Raw genomic sequence first — 22,857 nt, 5'->3', positions numbered from 1 at the left:
ACCAAAAGTGCAATCGCTCGCTTCACTTCCTGTAGCTAAGAATATCATAGTGAAATGTATGTAAGTTATTGACATGTATGCAGTGTACAGGGCCCCATTGAAGGACGATTAATCTTATATTTTTGTTATTTTTGCCATATTATTTTAATTAGATGTAATCGGCCTGTATAAATGTTCCTTATACATTAGGAAATGAAATGAAATCTTTGAGTTTTACGTCCCACGATTATGCCGGCTAGGCTAAAGGAGAGAGTGATGATGAGGAATGAATGAAATGGTGGAACGAAGAAAGTGGGAGAAAACGGGAGAACCTCGAGAAAACCCACGCACACGGTGTTTGTCTACCACAAAGTTCACCTGGCGGGGGCTCGGATGGAACCCAGGACCACAAGCACCAGAGGTGAACGCTCTACCACTGAGCCACCGCGGCCCCCTTTATACATTAGGCTTTCATAATAACATAACAGATTTTACCTGTAAATTTTGCAAATTTTGATCCCCATATTCTTCGACTGTGCCACTTATAGCAATCCCTTTACTCTGTCAATCATACTTAGAAGCTAAACTCATGCACGAAGAGACGGTTCCAGTAGATTTAAATTGCTACTAATGTGTAAAGAACATCGCCAGAAATGTGTCTAAGTCCCATGTTGCAGCCTCCCACAGAGCATAAGTACATTGTATTAGGCCTTATGCAGTAAAATAGATAGTAGAAGTCACCAGAGTAGTAACGCCAAAATAACAAGCAGATATATTGCAACAACTCTCAAGGTTATATTGTATACAAAGGGGATTCAATACTCATATATTTAATTTTACTGAATGATTCGTATGTACAAGCAGTGGCTCAGGCACAATACACTAGTGCAACCTCTCAGTCATGAATTCTTAAACGGTAAGGCCATTACACTATGGATTAATATATAGATACAGTTTATAATATGCATCAAGAAATACTTTTGTGAAAGTATTCCCTGCAATGATAAATTAACTGTAACTAATTCCAAATATCCTGATCAAATAGCAGGAGAAACACGGCAACAGCAGACTCAAATAGACAGACATCCAGAACAATTTGTTAGGGATATTATCTCATTACAACTGCATTTGTCATGTATCATCAGAATTGGTATTCTACAGACTATTTTGTAAGACACACACTCTATACTATACAACGTAAGACTTGATTAATTGAGAAGAATTAACATTAATAGGTGAGGTAAGATTCAGTTGGGGATCCTGACTTTTTACGCAAAAATCTTATTCATGTAATGCATAAAATACCAATATCTTACTGAGGAAAGCCGATATTATATTTACTTATTTCAAACAATATCAGGAAATTACTACACCAATTCCTGATTAAGTGTAACCGTACTAGTAATAGTAATACTTAATTATAAGTTACAGGCAGTACATGAAAAAACTTTCTTTCTAAAATCAAGAAGTAATTTCACGCTTTCTTAAACCGTCTTTATATGCTTTATCTCCTTTTTATTCCTTTATAATTTAAAATGTATGCTTTACAATCATATAAACGCTCCACATAGATTTACATCCAATTGCAATATTAGATATTCTAATAAATTCTCTAAATTCCCTATTATAAATTTACAATAACAATGTTAAAAGACTGCTTAAATAGTCTTTATCACAAAGAAAATAAACCCCAACATTTCGATTTATCTTCCGAAAGAAGCAGCTACTACAAGACTTTACTTGATAAAACATTCTTCTAAAATTACAACTATAATGGTAATGCAGAATGGTCTGCTAAAGTTTTCCTGCACAACTGAGAAAAAATTAATTATTTCTTTTCCTTCTCTCTCTCACAAGCAAACCATCTTGCTACATAATAGGTTACAAACAACAAGTTGAACCTATACAGTTTCATATCTAATGGTTTGTATTACAAGCAAATAATAGTTAGTTTCGATGTTGAGCCAACAGTTCTTGTTTCTTTTTCTCTAATCAATTAAATTTCTTTAGAATTTTAGAATTTTAAATTCTTTAGAATTTGCGTTCCTTGATATTTACTCTTGATATCTTCCAATATCTCACATTTTCTCAATAATTTGGTGATTACATATGGTCCAACATAAAAGTTAAATATTTGTGTGTTTGTTGTTTTATCGCACAAGAGTGAGATATAACCACTCTCCAATCGTTTTCTAATAACTTTTCTTATCCTGAGGATTTTCCGTTATACATATAGTAGTTTCCAATTGGAAATGCCTATCTTTAATATCAACATACTTTAATTCCTCAGGAAAGAATATTGTCTTTTGAAAGCTTCTTACAGCAGAATAAAGAAATTAGATCTCGGTAGGACATGTTGGTAGCATTCAAACGAACTGATCTATATATAGTTCCTTCATTTCTTTCGAATATAGACTCCATTTGGTTTGATCAGCTGCATATCTTAAACTTAGTAGTCGATTGAGCTCTCCATGATGCTAAACGATTAAACTTTTAGTTTGCGGAAAATATGGTGTGGTTGTATGATCTAGGATGTTTAACCTTTAGCCTCTTTCTATCGTCCTGAAGTAAACTGCTGACCATTGAAGGTCAGAATTGAAAGTAGGTTTAAAAATGTAGAAATAGCATTTTCTAAAACTCGTTTTATGCCACTTATATTTTTCGAAGATGGTGTAATGTTACGAAATTGTAGTGGTACCTCCCACTCGCTGGTAACTTTCCATCTAGTCCATATAGATTTTATCATGTGATACCTTGGCTGTGACATTCTTCAGAAAAAATTATTCTACTCTTTCATTTGTTACGGGCGCGATCTAAATAGTCTCTAATGATGATCTTAGTAAAGTCTAGCAGTATGATATTTCAATAAAACAAAGATACGCCAAATTGAAAGCATTTTTTAAACCGAAATGCGCTCCTTGCAGTATAATATTTCAATAAAACAAAGATGCGCCAAATTTTAAGTACTTTTTAAATCGAAATGTGCTCCTAGCAGTATGATATTTCAATAAAACAAAGATGTGCCAAATTTGAAACATTTTTTAAACCGAAATGCGCTCGACGGTGTATTTTTGCTGCCAATCTAACTGCTAAATTTGAAGGAATTACCATTCTCCAACCATTATACAGAGGTTAGTTAATTTATATTGACCTGAATTTAAATGTAACACTTACGAAGTAAATACGGTGTTTGCACCACCGGTTATATTTAACCTTCAGGCCACCTTTAGGCTACTGACTATTGCCCGGCATCGGAGTTTCCATTGCAGGAGACTGAATCGCAGCTGGACCATGGATATAATATCCTCCTTCTTTTTTACAGGCTTTCCACAGGTCGGAGACAGTGTGTACCCGACGATGCGACACGAGCCGCTTGACGAGTCCGAAAACGCAATCGCCTATTCACTAGGATCTGGACTCTTGACAATATTATCAGAGAAGGGAATTGCCAATATTTCAGTTCCCTGTTCCATACGGCGATAGAATCCCAGAAATGTTTTCGCCATCTGACTAGATGCCTTGTCTTTGTGGTTCAAGTTGGTTCACGTCTTGCCTGTACAATGCTGGTATTTCATGATTGTACATTTCAGTCAGGACATGGGTCAAGTAGTAAGCAGGACTGATTTTGTCGTTTCGTTCCAACTTTCGGAGACGCAGTTTGCTTCTATACAAAAAAACCTGCCACCATCATGAATCCCTTTGGGAAACTCTCTGCGCACTGGCGGAAGAACGTGCTTCGCTCATTGGCGTCAGCAAGTCAGTATGTAATGGCACGAACTTTACCACAATATGTCAAGTAAATCCACACCTCATCAAGTGTAACAACAAACTTCCACCGTTCACCGGCGAAATGACGTTCATACAGTGTCTTGTGGTTTCTTTTTCGCTCAGCCACATGACACCACTGCTCTTGCGAACGATACTGAGGCGTAAATCCTTGTGAATGATGTGGATGATTGTCGCCTGCAATTTGTGGCATTTACTGGCCTTTGCACGCTGTGAGGGTTGTTTTCGGGGGTCGCCATGCGCCGAAACACACGCAATAGCGCCGAGGTCCTCTTTACACGAGGCTGGTTTCTACCTGCTGGCTTACGTGTGGTGGGCCATATTACTTAATTAATTATATTTCAGCAAAAAAGAAGTAAAGAAGTAAACAACCATGACTATGTAATTTTTTAAAAGGTGACCCGGATTTTGATGTAAATTTTCAAAGGATTTCTTCGTTTTTAATGTAAATCTTCATAGTATGTCACGGTTTTGTAATTTGAAACTGAGAACGTACCAATATGAAATTGAGAGAATATTGTTAGTAGTATTTTTAAAATATAAGTGTTTTGGTAAAGTAGTAATATTAATATTACCGTTCCTATATATATATATATATACAGGATGTTCGGGATAAATTTGACACTTGCGGGTGGAAGTAATAAACAGGGAATAGCTTCCTCAATCTAAATTGTATTGACCTCATGGAAAGTGTACAGAATAAAGAGAACCAGATAAAGCAAAAACTCTCAAAAACACCGTTCGCGTCCACAGCAGCCTCAAGGCTGCTCCGAAATCTGGAGCAGGCAGCCTTCACGGTATCCCAAGGGAGAGCTGCAAATGCCTCCTGAATCCGGTCGATCAGCTGAGTCTTCGTGGTGCAGGCAGTGCGGTTGGTTAGTTGCTCTACCACACCCCACACATAATAATCCATAGGATTGCAATCAGCCGAGTTTGAGGGCCAGATGTCGGGACCGGTGAAGTCGTAAAAATTGTCAGACAACCATTTCAGGGTCTTCCCAGCAGTATCGCAGGGAGCAGAGTCTTGCTCTCAAGATCTTTGTTCAAATCCACTTGCATGGTTGACGGGGCAACACCCATTTTTCTCGCTAGAGCCCGGATACCCTTACTTGGATCATCCTTCACATTCTCCTGCAATTGTTGCGTGAATTCCTGTGTACAGCGGCAATCAGATCGACTTCTGTGCACTTTTCTCGCAGCCACGGTTTCGTAGTCCCTGTTGCACCTCTGCATTTCACTTCGTATCGCTTTCACAATGTTTGAGGAGCACTGAGCGGCTGTCGTGATTGCAAAATTTGGGTGCCCGGCGGGAATCATCATGATTCACGTAACTCTTTTCCAATATTCCACTGATCCATTGCAGTTCTGAGCGACTTCACAGCTGTATCTGAAACCAAAGAGAAGAAATTATGTGAGAATTCAAGCAACACCCTCCGTGAACGCATATTTATATGAAGTCAAACCAACTGTCAAATTTATCCCGAACATCCTGTATATTGTGATGTTCAAAATATTTATGAAGTTGAAAAACAATGTTGTGAAGGATCAGAGGAGCAGATTTGTCTTTAACATTGGAAGGCAGGCAGATTTAAAGCTTATTCTGGGGGACATGAATTTCATCTCACGTCCTTTGTGGCAATCGGACAAAAATCATCAAATTTCTCCCCAAAAACACACTTCAAATCGGATTATTGGGGGAAACGTTCCCCCTCAGTTTCAAGATTGGAGGGGACGTGTCCCCCTCATCCTCCGGGATTTGCGCCAGTGATTATTGTCACTTCAAGAGGTTTCACTTGAAAAACCTTGAGAGACGCTAAAGAAAGTTATTACGTTGAACTGTCTTTCGCATTATAACGGGAGCCGATAGGGCTAATTATTACATAAATTATATTAATACTAAATCTTCTACAGTGTCGCTGTGGCATACTCACTAAGTCGTCTACCTATCAACTGGTTCCGGTTCTATCCCCGATTAAGGTGGAATTTCGCTCTACTCTCGTTCCAATACTGCATGAAATCTCATCCAACTTCTGAAAGGCTATCTCCGTATTGACCAGAGGACAGAACAACCAAAGCGAGGCTCAGTACAGGCAGGAAATTGTGAATAATGAAAACCAAGCATTGCACCTGAACTATACTCACCTGACCACATGCTGGATAATGGCCTCTCCAACATTGTGATTGAGACAGACAGTCAATGCACTCAGGCCTCTTTCTCCGCACCTTCTCCTGCCTCTTCCTTCACACCGTCCCCTTCTTTTCTCCGCACTCTGCTGTCTCTTTCTCCACATCCTCTCCTGCCTTTTCTCCGCACCTTCTCCTGCCTCTTTCTCTACACCCTCTCCTGCCTTTTCTCCGCACTCTGCTGTCTCTTTCTCTACACCCTCTCGTGCCTTTTCCCCGCACTCTGCTGTCTCTTTCTCCACACCCTTTCCTGCCTTTTCTCCGTACCCTCTCCTGCCTCTTTCTGTTTCGACTTGGCTGGCCTGTGCTTTCGTTAATATGCGGCTATCTGGAACAATCTGCGTGAAAAGGAGTTCAAAACATAATGTTGACTGCGTCACCCCCTCCCTCCATGCTGAAGAGCTTATCTCCACTCAACTTCTAGGCCTTATTCATAGATTAATTTATTTTTACGCCGTTCACCAGCAACACTTTTCATAAAATAAAATCTGAACTGTTGTAATGTATTCAATGCTCTCGCTACGGGAATCGACTCCTGAACCTCGTGCATAAAATACTCGTGCGCTAGCCATTAGACTATAGTGACCGCGACGACTCGTGAAGCCTGGGCTCGACACCAATGACAATTGCTTTGTTTCACCTGTGATGTACTGGAAGAATTCGGTACGATTCCTGGTGGTATGATTTCGAACGCACACTTGAAAACACGTGAAACACCAGAACACGTGAACACCAATAATGTTGCCCAACTTAGAAGACATGGCGAATGAAGGACAAGAAAACAACACTTAAACAAGGATAACACGAAAACTACTTTGCGGCAATTCGACAACATTGTACCCTCGGGAGTTGTTCTCCGTAAAGCACGAGAGACGAAACTGGCAAAACTTCATGATTGGATGTTGACTGCCAGAACACACCCTCGCGTACTATTGGATGCTGAAATTGTTACATCTAGGTCAAGCTTCACGACTCTGTGCGATCACTATAGTGAGAAGGGATTTACGCATCGCGATTGTCGCGCGAGTCAAGGAACATCAAGTTAGGTTAGGCGTAAATTAAGGCGCGTATAGTACGTGTGAGGCGACGTAGCACAGGGTACTATTTTGTAGCTATCTTACAGAATTTAAATACTACGGCGTAAAATTGGAAACATGATCCTAAACAACACTATTTAGAAAAATTATGTCTGCTCTCAGTCGCGTGGATGAAACACAGTTGCTCGTGCTAATTATTTGCCATTTGTGTTGTTCCTATACATACATCACATTGAAATTAACATTGAAAAATATAAATAAAACAAAATAAATAAATAGGTGCAACAATTCATGAATTATGCAATAAACAAAATAATTTTAATGATAATTTTTGATATATAATTATAATTTTCAAAGACACTGTGGCATGTCCATTGTCTACCTAAAGAAAATTTCAAATTTTTCTTCATTTGCTATCTGCTTTTGGGGATAATCTCCATTTGGGTCAATCACTTTCTGGATTATCCCATGCACTTCAGCAAACTGGTTTCGATTCTTCCGAAAGTAACTAATAAAATCAGCACGATTTATCTTACGAGGGAACCTATCCAAGTGCGACTCTGACTTCGAGTCGAGACTATGGTCGTTGGACACCTTGTCCCAAAAGAACATAACACGAAAAGTGGTACATCCTCGATCGCAACCGTTGCAGAGATATAAGCGTGAAAAGTTCGAAATTGAGCTCCATACTATACATTACAAAGTCAGCTTCCGGGTCAGATTTGGCGGAAACGGTCAGGTAAGGAAACTCAGCGAATACATATCAAAGTAGTGTTGGGAGCCCACCACCTTTTGAATGAAAAAATGTTGCCCCCGGGGCACTCGCAGGGTCCCAGGCGGGGTCCAACTCAAAATTGGCAAATGGAACCGGGGGTCAAGTAGCATATTGTATGAAAGCTAGTGTTAAATAAAAGAAGATAGAACAAATCTCAACTCTCTATGATGACCCTGTGCAAACGGGCAACTGGTCAAAATGTCAATACAACCTACATCAGAAAATATATGGCCACTCTTCTAAATCCGTTAAGTTGTGACAATAACAAGACAGAAAAACACGTTTAAAAGTGCAAGGTATTGAAGTTAAACAAATTGTTGCAGAGTCTCTCACAGTGGCCATATATTTTCTGATGTAGGTTGTATTGACATTTTGACCAGTTGCCCGTTTGCACAGGGTCATCATAGAGAGTTGAGATTTGTTCTATCTTCTTTTATTTAACACTAGCTTTCATACAATATGCTACTTGACCCCCGGTTCCATTTGGCAATTTTGAGTTGGACCCGCTTGGGACCCTGCGAGTGCCCCGGGGACAACATTTTTTTCATTCAAAAGGTGGTGGGCTCCCAACACTACTTTGATATGTATTCGCTGAGTTTCCTTACCTGACCGTTTCCGCCAAATCTGACCCGGAAGCTGACTTTGTAATGTATAGTATGGAGCTCAATTTCGAACTTTTCACGCTTATATCTCTGCAACGGTTGCGATCGAGGATGTCTCACTTTTCGTGTTATGTTCTTTTGGGACAAGGTATCCAACGACCATAGTCTCGACTCGAAGTCAGAGTCGCACTTGGATAGGGTCCCTCGTTAGACGTAGTTTTAAATTGTCCATAGCTTTTCAGTGAGCTGAGTTTGCCAGTATAGCTTGTACTATATTGTTCTTTAACTTTCTATTAAATAAGAGTTGAATTGTGCGATCTTGTCACTCGAACTTGACCGCAGGGTTCCTTCTTGTATATTCAGTTCTACGTTTCTAACCTTTTGGGGTGCTACTGGCGTACGGCACAAGGCAACTGCTTCTCATTCTTTTATGAACACCCTGTGAACGGGATTCATAAGTAGGTTAGCGGCAACCTTGCCTGCTATGTTTATCACCAAACATTTTCTTTTCATGTTTTCTAAGTCGCGTGAGTACGATCAGAGTAAAAAGACAGAGAGATAAGTGTTTGTGCAATTTGTGTCAACCGTAGGCATCGCTTGTGCATAAATTCAACCTTAGAGCATATTCAGTGATGATTTTAGATTTTCCCCGGGGGACTTAGAATAAATGATGGCGAGAATAGTATTACGAAAATACTGGTAACTGAGGTGGATCCCGATCACAGAAATTCCCCTGGGAGGGGAAACCTGTAACTCCGGGGGAGCCCCTGAAATGGCTTCATTTCTCCTATTTTTTAAATCTTCTTTAATACAATAATAACAAGTTGAGAATACTAGAAGAGCATTGCCAGGACGAACTTTGAAATAAGTAATTTTTCTCATTAAGAGTCTTCATCCCGGCGAAATTAAAATACCGCTAACTTTACAATAATTATGTGATATCTTTAAATAAATAAAAGATAATTGAAATATGGAACAAGAGCGCCCTAGACAATATTATTTTGCGTGAGGTACCGTTATCACAAGTCACCTAGTGGCTTTATGTTTTCAGCTGTTTAGAAACGCGAAAATAAATGCCGATTTTCAAAATGGCTCGAAATCGAAAGCAGATAAGTGAATCGTGATAACGGTTTCTCATGTAAAATAATATTGTCTAGGGCGCTCTTGTTCCATATTTCAATTATCTTTTATCTATTTGAAGATATCACATAATTACTGTAAAATTAGCGGTATTTTAATTTCGCAGGGATGAAGACTCGTAAGTTCTACAGGCTTTATACCAATTGAAGGGTTGGATGCAAGAACCAGTTAAATCCACTTTTAGAATTTTTTCCGGAGTTCCCTGCTTCTTGCTCTAATTTCACGATGAATAATGTATGTAGGTACCTCCTTTGCATTATAATACTGAATATAATAATCGGATCCACATTATACATGCACACCCTGTAGAGTGATTTTTTTCCTATTGGAACATGTGAATATCTCAAATTAACTAAAAAAAAAAAAGTCCTACCTGGTTCTTGTTTCCAAACCTTCAATTGTTCTATGTACTTTAATATTATATTCATTAAACAATTCTTGTAATATATCTATCCATTAAGAATTTCCTTGAGTACTAAATTTTTTCTACATGTTTTGTTTAAGAGTACTGTTAAAACTTCTACGATATATTGTTTTACGAAGACATATGCTCAAAATGGAGGGCTCAAAATTGAAACATTCACAAAATATCATTTCTCTATGACTTGCGGTTCCCGGGATGTGGCTTCTTAAATCTCCCGAAATCGGAACTTTTTGGCCAATATCTGGGGAACGTTGGCCAGTTGACCAGTAGCAACCGGATACTATTTGGTACCAAAATGTTCACCATCCTCTTAAGTATTGATGAACACCAATATGATCTCTCTATGACGTACGGTTCCCGAGATATGATTCCTTAAATCTCCCTAAATCGAAACTCTTTTGACCAATATAATGGGAATGGTCAGAGTGACGAAAAAAATTCCATCACTTCTTTCAGATAGTTTTTGATGCTCTATCGAAAAAAGGGTTCAAAATTGAAAAATTCGCAAACAATATATACATACATACACAGAATAACATATATACACACAGAGAGACACAGAGGTATTCAGTAACTAACTTTTAAAGTTGTTGATAATAATAATAATAATAATAATAATAATAATAATAATAATAATAATAATAATAGTCCTGGAAATAGGCCTACGGGCAGGCCGGTAGCAAGCCGAAAAATATAGGGGGGCCGGCTGTAGTTAGGGGGGACCGATCCAACCATACTATAGTTTATTTGCAACCCTAACATGAAAATTTTAGGGGACCAGCAAAATTTAGGGGGCCTGGCCCCCCTAGACCCCCCTGGATACGGGCCTGCGTACGGGTATTTAACAGTGTGTGTGAGACAGATTCGATTTCGGGAAAGCGGGCATTTTATTTACTTGACATTTAGGTTACAAGAGAAATTGCTAGAAGCATAACAATAGAATATTCATCTACATTTAAATGTTTCTGAAGATAACGTACAAGTGACGTCATCCATAACGTAAGCAAGACATACTGAACCGACTACTTAAAAAGCCTTATGCAGCGATAACAGCGAAATGTGAACAGCTATAAATCAATTTATAACGTTTATTCGATCTTTACCTACCCCACTCACTCAACCTATGCTTTTATTTCGTGCAAATATCAGAAGCCATGTCGAACGTTTCGTACTCTAAGCGTATTATAGCTTGTACGTGTGTTTATGCATTTACCATAATACGAGACTATATGCTGGTACTATACCGGTATAATGCATGCAATTTGATGACATTATAAAGTGATACAAACGCTTGAAATCAAATGCGTTTAGCGCCTGAAAAATCTTTAACACAGTTCAATCAACTAGAAATGATATACGTATTTGATTAGATCTAATTCAAAATAGTGAAAAGGAAAAAAATAAAAGGGACTACTTGAGATATGAAGTGTGAACGAGAAATAAAGACATGGATAAAAGAAAGTACTTGAATTAGGAAGGGGAAAAAAACACATTTCATGAGACCAAGAACCACAAAAGCTACATACAAATTCAAATGGTTCGCCCGAACTGAAGGAATGATATCTTTACCTAAACGTTTTTGTGTCTTTTTAGGTTAACAGAAAATACGATAAGAAATGAAATGAATGACAATAATGATACGGTAAAATCGAAGAAGCTGGTACACTTTTCTTTTGAATAACTCATTTTGTTCCTAAGGCAGCATTGTTTTCTGATATAAAACTAGTAGGTTAAAATATATATCCACTAAGAATAGCAAATTAGTGTATTTACATGTTTTCTTTGGAGCATTATAAATTAAACTCCTTCCCGAACAACGGAAACTAGTGGCAGAAATCTTTCGATAAGTAATACAGAACAAAAACTGATATTTAAAAAAAAAAAAACTGTTAAAATAACTTCTCTTTTCTCGCGTATATAAGGCCAAAAAAATATTTTAAAAATTAAGGGCGCGTCTGATATGCGTAAATTATAATAACTATCTGCATTTGATAATGTAACAAAGCGTTCTTGGTATGCGTGCACTTGAAACATGAATCATAATTTTTGCTGTCTACCATCCAATTAGATGAAAGTGTTAAGATTATTGGTTCTTTTTAAGAGAAATCTGTGCTAAAAATAATGCTCTGTGCTGCGTTGGGTGGAATGAATTTTGAAGATACAATTTTACATCAATTTTACACACACATATATATATATACATATACATAGTTTCCTTCGGCTGTCACAACATAATCTCGCCAATCCATTGAGTATTTCCAGGAAACGATTTTAAAGTGCTGATGTTCTTACTTGTAAACCCTTTAGATGCGAAAATTATTATCTGAAACGAAGGAAGCTTCAGAATGCGTTTACTTCTTCATTCGGCTCATATTCGTGTGACTTACATACATGTCGCTAAATGAAGTAAAATTTTGAATGAACTGCATGATAGACTTCTTTCTCCGTACAAGAACAACAGACTAACGCAATGGTACTGTGTAATCTGGAGGCTTTACTCTTAAATAGTAATTTCAAAATAGTTTGACATTTCTTTTCGTGTGCTAATTCTTCTAATTTTTACTGTAAATAATAGTAGTGGAAAATATGTTTTGTTCTTCAATATAGAGTAAATTGTTCTTTCAATATATGGTAACTATGTAATAAAGAAAAATATGTAACCTACGACAATAATTCCATAAGTAAGGTCTCCAATGCGTTGGGGACTCAAGAAACGTGTTCGTGCGGTTGTTGGCAACATTGTTGTGTTTGTTGTTTCGCCCACTCCGAAACAATCCTGCGTGAATATTGTTGGGACATTCAGACTTGGCTTAGTTGCCGTTTGTAATGAAGTTGCCTCTTTGGCCCTACCGCCAAGTGCGAAGTTCGAGCAGTTATTCGGTTTTTGAATGCAAAATGCGTTAAACTAATTTAAGTTCATCTCCAATTGATGGTAATGTACGGCGAGTCGTGCATGGATGTACAAAACCAGTCCGCAAATGGTATAGGGAGTTTGTGGCTGGTCGTACTGAAATTCACGATGAGAAAAATGCAGATCATCAATTTCCGACAAGGCTAAGCGAACCAGTTACTAGCAGGGGGATCCAGGGGGCGATCAGGGCAATCGCCCCCCCCCCCAGAAGAGGAACCTTTTTATTTTATATATATAAATAAAACCCATGCCAGAGTTTGGAGCTCTTAAAAGTATCTCTGAGTAGCAATAATACAACCCACCGCTCCCCCACAAGTCCGTCCTGGATCCGCCCCTGGTGACTAGCACCTGTTTCCTAATTTGAAGGAACATTTGGACAGAACGCGCTTCAGTAACGACGAAGAGGTGAAAAATGAAATTCAACGCTTCCTCAAACACATGGCAGCAAGCTGATATGACAGGGGGGGGGGCGCGACGCAAGTCCTAAATGGCACAAAACCTAAAAATCATTTAGCGGCATAAGTCCTAAACGGCATAAGACCTAAACGGCGCAAGACCTAAAAATAATTTTGTGGACCAGTGTGCGAATTAGATAATCTATATTGGGGGGGATAAAATTAGGCCAAAGGACAGTCTGAAGGTTCAAATTTCAAAATGAGACAATAAATGCCTTACCCCCATATATATATATATATATATGTGTGTGTGTGTGTGTGTGTGTGTGACATCTGTAATAAATAAGAGATTTATTAATTTAATAAATCTACCGACAATAACTATGCACATATATATTGTCTGACATACACACACCCCACTAAACCTTTCTGAACGTGTTTTAATGTTGTACTCACTCTTGTCCCCGTAGCTCTCTAAGGTTTATTTAGTTAATAATTCCGCTCGAGCGATAGCCATGATCACAAGCATATGTTAATTTTTCCACTCATATTGAAAGCTTCCACTTTGCATTAATACATACAGGTTGCGAAAAGAAACCTACTTCAGTCTTGTGAAAACTACTAAAATTATCAGTTAAACCGGACTTTTTTATTTATTTATTTATTTATTTTAAGAAAATCTAGATATTAGCCTATCAAACAAGAAATGGATTGTTGCTGGTCCCGATTTCTCACATCAAGGTCAAACCGAAGGCCAAATATTTAAAATATCTCAATTCAAATTTCGAGCTTGCGCTTCTACTTCCCGCTAAAGCTGTGCGCATCACGACTTTTTTTCTCCAAATATCGATTCCGTGATGGGCACAGAAAGTCAACACTTAAAAATTACTTTACTGTTAGGTTGAAGATGAGTTGATTCACTATGGGCTACGTTATTCAAATAAAGTAAAACATTACACTGAAGTTTTTCAGACAACATTAATTGCGTGGACAGCAAACTGTACAGCGAAAAGATGGAAAAATGAAGGGTTAACTTTAAAAAAACCCGCTCCAGTTGAAATGCTTATACAGACACGGACAATGACACGGAGAACCAGTCGTATTAACAAATGCTGAAACAAATCTTGAATTATTCGCTTATTCACCTAAAAATCACCCTCATTAACATGTCTGCTCACTAGGAGCGTATCCCCCAGCGTGTACGTTAATATATACTTACGAGAGAATACCTATATCTCAGATTTTGAGTACAGTTTCACAAGTTCATTTCCGTAAACTGTAAAAGCAATGATTACTATGCTAATTATCACAAATTAAATGCAACTTTTGAGTTGCATACACACAACCTACTAGGGAATGAAGACCATGTGCTACAAAGAGTACACTGGAAAATGAAATAACATGTTATAATAAAAATTAGAATAAGATGATAATCGTTACAAATATAGAGGATGAATATGACATATCCGAAATTCGCCAAGTATGGTAGAAGAAGCTATTTGTTTACTTCTTCTTGGCCAACCGCTAAGAACATTTATAAATCTATATGTGGCTTTGTTATACGCAATTAGTACATTCAAATTCACAAACGATGACGAACTGAAGGGTACGAAGGTACAGTTGCAAGTAACAACCGTAGTCATAATAATATAGTTCTACTAAACAACGTTGAAAATAGTGGGTAATTAGGTGGTAAGTAGAAATGACCAAAACTGAACAGTTTACATCGATCATTTCGAAATACAGCTAGAAGATTAAATTTACAAGAAATAACAAAAATTAGTGAAATTTGGAGTTATACTAAGCATAGTTTGAGGGGGAAAGCGAGCATCCCCGGTGGGGATACTTCAGCTGACCTCTTTGGGGGGGAACAAAATGTGATTGAGGGGGAAAATCCCCCTCATCCCCCCCGGTAATTCGCACCCTGTTGTGGACCAAGTTTTAAACGGCACAAGTCCTAAACGAAACTAGACCTAAATGGCACAAGACCTAAACGGCATTAGACCTAAAAGTTATTTCCGCGGCACAAGTTTTAAACGCCACAAGTCCTAAACGGCACTAGCCCTAAAAATCTCTTACCTGCCATTGCGTCCATGCCAAGAATACTATCAACCTGTTAGTCAAAGTTTTGAACATACTGTTTCATATTAAAGAACCAGATTCTAGCTTAGTTCTTACAGGTAATTTGTATAAGTACATACTCTATCGTTCTGAAATAAAAAATAAAGAAATAAATAAAGCCTTTTGTCCTTTATTGCCCTTTGCATGATAGCATTTGTGTGATCACAAAATTTTAACTGCCTATGAAATATGATTCTCAGATCTTTCATAATGTTTTTTTTTTTTTTTTTTTTCTATTTCCACACCATTGACCTCGTATTGGTAACATAATATTGTATTTTAGTTATATACCTCATAAATTTTGCTTTCCTTGTGCTAATTTGAAGTAAATTATTTTTACACATATATTTATTGTATTGAACTCTTTTTGTAGCAAATAGCTGTCATATTCGTAATTAACTACTCTTTACTCGTTACCATTATTAGTAATAGTTTTAGTATTACTAACATAGCTGTTACCGTTGGAATTAACTATTATTATTATTATTATTATTATTATTATTATTATTATTATTATTATTATTATTATTAATAATAATAATAATAATAATAATAGTAGTAGTAGTAGTAGTAGTAGTAGTAGTAGTAGTAGTAGTGGTAGTAGTAAATTTCAGATATGCTACATTTTGAGACCTGAGCCTTGATTGTATGTGAAGTTATAATCAAAGGTTATGTCACGGACGGCAAATCGTGGCTTAACACCCAAACAAACTCATGACCCCCGCCCCCAAATCTGGGTTAGTCTGTTTTATGTTTATTAAACATGTTTAATAATTACAGCAAATTAAGAATGTTTATAATAGAATGTGAAAGATAACACTTTTTAAGAAATTAAACTACGTCAACATGTTAAAATAATTAAAAGAACCTAATTAATCATCCACTTTGTACTCTCATTTGCTTAACTAGATGAACCGAGACGTAAAGAAAAAGAGTTTTCTTCCCTCTTAGAAGTGTAATTTTCAAGTCGCTGAAACATATTTTATTACTTTTAGTTAAAAGTTCAAATACCAAGTTTCACGCATCCAGCTTAAGCAAATCCTTCCTTACTTTATAAATATTTTCTGGATAAGCAATGGGGAATTTTAACATTAAAGAAAGTGCTCCCTTTATTATTTCCCTTTTATGTGTTGAATTTTCAGTGGAAAGTGTATATGCCAAGTTTCATTTTACTAGCTTCAGAGATTTAGGAGATACACTACTCTTTTAAAAAATCTTACCCCACCCTTTTTATGATACGTATTTCCAAAAATTATTTCTTATGTCCTGCTTTCGTAAGAAAATGATCTTTTAAAATTAAAATTTAACAACTCAACTTGTAGTAGTGTGCCCAAAAAGTCATCTTAACACTTTTATATAAGAGTACAGAAGATAAAAACAGCCAAACAAATGGACTTCCATGAACAGTTTACGATTTCTTATGACTAACTTAAAATAAAATGAAATGAAATCTTTGAGTTCTACGTCCCACGGTTATGCCGGTTAGGCTAAAAGAGACGGTGATTATGAAAAATGACTGAAATGGTGGAATGGAGAAAGTGGGAGGAAACGGGAGAACCCCGGAAAAACCCACGCACACGGTGTTTGTCCACCACAAAGTTCACTTGGTGAGAGCAGGGTTTGCACCCGGGACCCCATGCACCAGAGATGAACGCTCTACCACTGAGCCACCGCGGCCCCAATGACTACCTTATTCGTACATTTTTCACAAGCTGTGGTTTTAAATTCATGCACTGTCAAGATCCAGATTTCAAAAAGATAACAAACTGGAAATATAATAATATATGTATTTATGTACGCGTGTAATATGTATATATTTATAGTCTTGTTGAAGATTTCGTAATCTGGAAATAAACTTTTGGTTTGCTTTTAATATGTAAAAAACCTGCTCTTCTAGAAAAGTTTGTAGGATACGCCCCTAAATGACTATGTATTGGTTTCTGCAAACGTATTGTGTTGCATATTACATTAGTAATTTAGCGTTATTTGTTGATTTTTCTTGCTTATACATATCAACTCTATGAAAACACACTGTAAAATATAGTAACTGTATTGCATAAGAAATGTTCTTTGTTCAATTTTAAATTTACTGCGTTCCTAATGTATGCAGTCGGTATTTAATGATCACTTGTGAAATATTTAGTGGGCTTTTGCCCTAATTAAGTAAACTTTGGTGAGCTTTTGTTCTACCTTTGGAAAGTTAGAGTGGGGTTTTGTCCTACTCTTAATAAAATACACTTCACAGAATATATATTGCAATTCTGAATGCTTGCTTGGTTTCAGAAAATCTGGTGAAATATGCTTTTTAAACATTTTTATTTAATTATTTTTTAGGAATTTGTCATGGGGTTCTCGTATCTCCATTTGAAGGAAACGAATTTCTTAACCAATTATATAATTAATTATTAGAATGAAATAGGTTAATTCATATATAACTGCAGAACAGATAATAATAATTTTTGTAGTACAAATATAGCTGTTACCGTTGGAATTAGCTACGTTTCGTAACATTATTGCCAATTGGTTACTGCAATTATTGCCAACTGGTTACTGGTTAATTTCGTGTGGTGGTGGCGAATTTCAGAACTAAGGCAAGTGAATGAAGAAGGCACAAGATCTAAATGGCACAAGATCTAAATGGCACAAGTACTAACCGACATAAGGCCTAAACGTCATAAGACCTAATCAGCACAAAACCTAAAAATCATTTAGCGGCACTAGACCTAAATAGCACAAGACCTAAAATTTAGGTCTAGTGCCTATATTTTTAGGTCTTATGCCGTTTAGGACTTATGAATGTTACCCGACATCTGTATACAAGAACAACCACAGCGCCTAAAAAAAATGCATCGACCGAAATGGCAAGTATGAAGGAGAAAGATGTATACATTATACATATTTTTTTAAAAAATAAAAGCTTTAAAATGATATAAACATTGTTGAAGATAAACGTTTCTTTGTATTTCTTTAAAAAAAAATAGAAAAAAATAGGAGATAATACTTTTAGATTTATCCACGTATAACGTTAATACAGTATTAATCTTTTGGGCCAAACACGAAACATTTTTGTAACACAGTTATGTTATTTTTCATTTTACATTTGTACTTATTTGCTTTCAATCTTTTCTTTCAGAATCGCCAGAAGATGACAAAGAAGCTGATTTTGACAAAGCAGTGGAACTTACCGGTAAGTACATAGTTGTACGTTAGAGTTCAGAGTATACCCTATAAGCTAGTAACTTTGAAGACAATGAGCTCAAATAGGAGTTTGTAGTTTAAAAAAAGAATGAAACAATTGAAAGTAATGTAACGTTAAGTTATAATTATTCAAAAGTTAAATTCTTTTAATAATTATTTTTACAGTAATCCCACTTGAGTTTTCATCCAGAGAAGTATAAGTAGTTCTTAGGACATTTGTAACTTCTTCAATCCTGTCCTCCGACTTTATCTGGACATTTTCTGAGACTCTGCCTTCCAACAGGATAACGTGAACCCCACACCACTAGAGAAATCCAGCGTCCTGTACTCTGTGCAGTCTTTCAACCCTTGTCTCCCAGGTCTCTGGGCCTAAGCCTTATTAAGCCCGTACGGTGGCGCCTGACTGATAACTTGAAAGCAGCAACGACACCTCACCGCTACGCCAGGGTCTACAGCGTACGTGGAATACTCTGTCATTACTGCCAGTGAGCATGTTGGCCAAATGTTGTTTCCGGGCAATGATATATTTTCCAACATGGTAATGCGCGAATTCACACTGCGGGCTGTTAAGATGTGATTTTATGAACATTGTGATGAACTACAGCATTTCTCCGGACTTGCCAAATTTTCTGACCTTGACACTATTGAACACCTGTGTTCAGATCTGAAGTTCAGACTGGGAAACAAATGTCCTCTTCCTTTCTCGCTGACGAATCTGAGTGCTGCTCTACATTAGGAATGGTATAATGTACTATGGAACCATATACGATGTACAGTATGTCTCGATTCCACGATGTCTCCATTCTTTACGCTAACTGTGGTCCCACGCCATAGTAATCAGGTAATTTTCATTCTCTTCATGTTTCCATTATTTTGCTAACCATCTGTATGCAGTTCTATCGTAGCTATTACATATACTTCATTCAACAGGACGTTTACTTAGCATGTCTGTTTGTCCCATATTTACCGTATATCCGCAGGGAATGCTCCTGAAGATTTCAACTTTTACAGGTGATAGGTATATCAGAACACATTAGGAAGATAGCAGTATCTCAACCTTAGTGATCAGACACAAAACTGCTCTCTCTCTCTCTCTCTCTCTCTCTGCAACTTTCACCTAAGTACTGTGCTAATTATTTTTAAATTAGGAGTTGAACACGAATATGAATTTCTTAGATAAAATTATCTTTCAAGACCGATCTTTGAAAACAATGAATTAATTAACCCGGAACTCTCATTTCTCTATGTCTGACAACCCACGTCAAACGCAGCTTCTTTACCAATCAAAACCACAGAACGAAACATTAGAATATATACATATGAACCAACCAGAAATGCTCCCCAACTGTAAATGGGTTTTGCATGAAAACAGACTTAATTACTCCCTCCAAAAATGTAAAATATTCAAAAATTGCAGCTGCTAATGGGGAAAAACAATGAATAATGAAATTCAAATAACTTCAAATGTACTAAGGCAATCTATAAACTAACTAACTAACTTTATGGCCTATGGAATCTAAGGATCCGTACGATACAGGATTTTGTAGCTGTCTCGTCTCGAAAATGTGCTGTAAAAGTGATGTCTCGACTCGAAAAATGTATATTTCTCTATTGGAAGAGCCGTGTCTCGACTCGAATTTTGTCAGGAAAATCCTGTCTCGACTCGTCTCGTGCGCATCCCTAATGGAACCCGAAGATTCAATATCGTGTTTATGACAGCTCTCCACTGACTTCTGTCCTTAGCCAATTGGATCCAGTTTCTACTTTATATTCCTATTTCTAAGAGATCCATCTTTATATTATCCTCCCACCTGCGCCTAGGTCTTCCTAATAGACGTTTTCCGATTCGATTTCCAGTTAAGACTTTGAAAGTGTTCCTACTTTCTTCCATTCTCGCTACATAACCTGCCCACTTGAACCTTCTAGACTTGATAATCCTAACAATGTTTGGTAAACTGTATAAATTATGCAGTTCCTCTTTATGAAGTTTTCATCATTCCTCATTTCCGTTCCTCTTGGGGGCCGAATATTCGTCTCAGGATCTTTTCTCAAATACTTTCAGTCTACGTTCTTCCCTCAGAGTGAGCGATCATGTTTCCCAATCATACAGGACAACAGTCATGATTATCGTTTTATATATTTTAAACTTCAAATTTCTCGACAGAATTCGAGAAGACAAAAGATTTTGAACTGAATAATAATTCAATTTCTTCCTTGCAGTCGACATTTAGTCTAATTTCTTCCTGTATATGATTTTCATTCGTTAATATTGATCCTAGATATTTGAAAGTATCCACTTTGTCGTAGGCATTATTGAGTATCTTGACGCCCCGGCGAATTTCCGTGTATTTAGTTTTCTCTGCATTTACTTCTAAACCCATGTCCCTGCAAGCTTTTAATAAAGCCTCCGCATTTCTTTCTATTGTTCTCCTATCATTTCCTACAGGTATCAGATTCACATCATCAGCATATGCCATAACCTGGTGAATATCATTCAGCTTTAAACCCTGGTTGCTATCTTTGATTTTCCTTATAGCATACTCTAGAACGAAGTTGAATAATAATGGCGACAACGCATCTCCTTGTATCAGGCCATTCTCGATGTAGAAGCTCATGGACAATATATATATTTTTTTTTTACTCAGATTTTACTTTCGGATTCATTTAAACACATCTTAATTAGTCTAGCTAGCTTTTTCGGTATTCCAAATTCTCTATGTTTCTCTCCTAACCGAGTCGTAAGCCTTTCTAAAATCAATAAATAATTGATGTACCGGGTATTGTATTCCCATTTCTTTCCGATCTGGTCGATAATTGATCGATCTCACCTAAATTCGCACTGATAATCTACAATAATTTCATCATTTAGTCAATCTATAGGAAAATTTAGTAACATTTTACGTATTAAAGAGGCTATCCTAAAGCATTATCATCAATCCTGTAAGTAACGCAGTATTGCCAACTCGGTATGCCCCTTTCAATTTTTAAATACCACTACGTCATGCTAGTAATGTATGTGCGTGAGATGACTACACATTGTTGAACAAAAAACATGTGTCTAATACTAACAGTATTGCAACATTTAAGAGTTACTTGAGGAGATTGATTGCTATAGTTTTGATGCATAGATTGCAAATTAAAAGAAGCTCTTTCACTCTTATTATTATTATTATTATTATTATTATTATTATTATTATTATTATTATTATTATTATTATTATTATTATTATTATTATTATTATTATTATTATTTCTGTTTTGTTCTGCCAGTCGGGACAAAAAAGTTTGCAGAATAGGAGTAAGCTTCATGCGCATGCGAGATGTTGCCAATAATAATAGTAAATTAAAGTAATAACTTTGCTACATTGTTATACAGGGTGTTTCAAAACAACACCGACAACATTTGGGAGGTGATTCCTGACACCAAGATAAGACGAAAAGTGTAGACCAACCTGGGTGCTTCCTTTCCGAGTTATAGGCTGCCGAAAATATGAAAAAATGAACTTTAAAGGTCCATAGCTCCAAAGCTATGGAATCTATCGTAGTCGGATCAAGACATTACTTAGGAACAAATATGTGCGCTATCCAAAAAAATACATGTCTCAGAATCCTAAGATACTCACATAACAATTTTTATACAGGGAGTGTGGCTACCGGCATTTAATCTGTTATACTCACCAACTACCTCTATAAAACTTGTTGCGGAAGTACCACAGGATTCTGAAACTTGGATATATATGGATAGGGCACATAGTAGTTACTAAGTAAAGTCTTGACTCGACTACGATAGGTCCCATAGTTTTGGAGCTATGGGATTCTAAAGTTCATTTTTTCATGTTTTCGGCAGCCTAAAACTTCGAAAGGAAGCATTTGTGCAGCCAGGTTGGCCTATACGTTTTGTCTTATCTTGGTGTCAGGAATCACGTACCAAACGTTGTCGATGTTGTTTTGAAACACCCTGTATAAGTAAAGGTGTAATGCAACTGAAAACAAGTAGAAGATTCGATGTATTCGCATTTTCATAGCATATAGATTTCTGGGCTTTTATTATGTAAGGCCATTTAACCCGTGACGTATGAGGGATGACGTCCCTCGACGAGCACACTATCCGATGAAAGGGAAGGAAGAAAGGATTGGGAAAAGAACGAAGCAGCCTGGGACCTATAAGTTAGGTACCACCCCGGCATTTGCTTCGTTTGAATGAGGAAAACCCAGCGAAACCTAATTCAGAATGGCTGGACGGAAAAAGCTTTTGATACTTTTTCGACCGAGTGCCCCTACCGGGAATCGAACCCAGGACCGCCC

At 37.0% G+C, this 22,857-nt stretch overlaps 1 protein-coding gene across 2 annotated transcripts in view; it reads left to right on the top strand.

The window, feature by feature from the left end:
• Nucleotides 1-22,857, top strand: part of LOC145678839 (synaptic vesicle glycoprotein 2C-like) — a 198,861-nt gene that overhangs the window by 111,102 nt on the left and 64,902 nt on the right. For both annotated transcript variants that reach the window (XM_081749397.1, XM_081749396.1), the window contains exon 2: nucleotides 18,488-18,541. In XM_081749397.1, coding sequence (XP_081605523.1) covers nucleotides 18,488-18,541 — 54 coding nt within the window. The remainder of the gene's footprint in view (nucleotides 1-18,487; nucleotides 18,542-22,857) is intronic.

This window comes from Thermobia domestica, chromosome 2 (genome assembly GCF_964235325.1).
Source record: "Thermobia domestica chromosome 2, izTheDome1.hap1.1, whole genome shotgun sequence".
Lineage (NCBI taxonomy): Eukaryota > Metazoa > Arthropoda > Insecta > Zygentoma > Lepismatidae > Thermobia > Thermobia domestica.
This window is presented reverse-complemented; position numbering and strand designations above follow the sequence as displayed.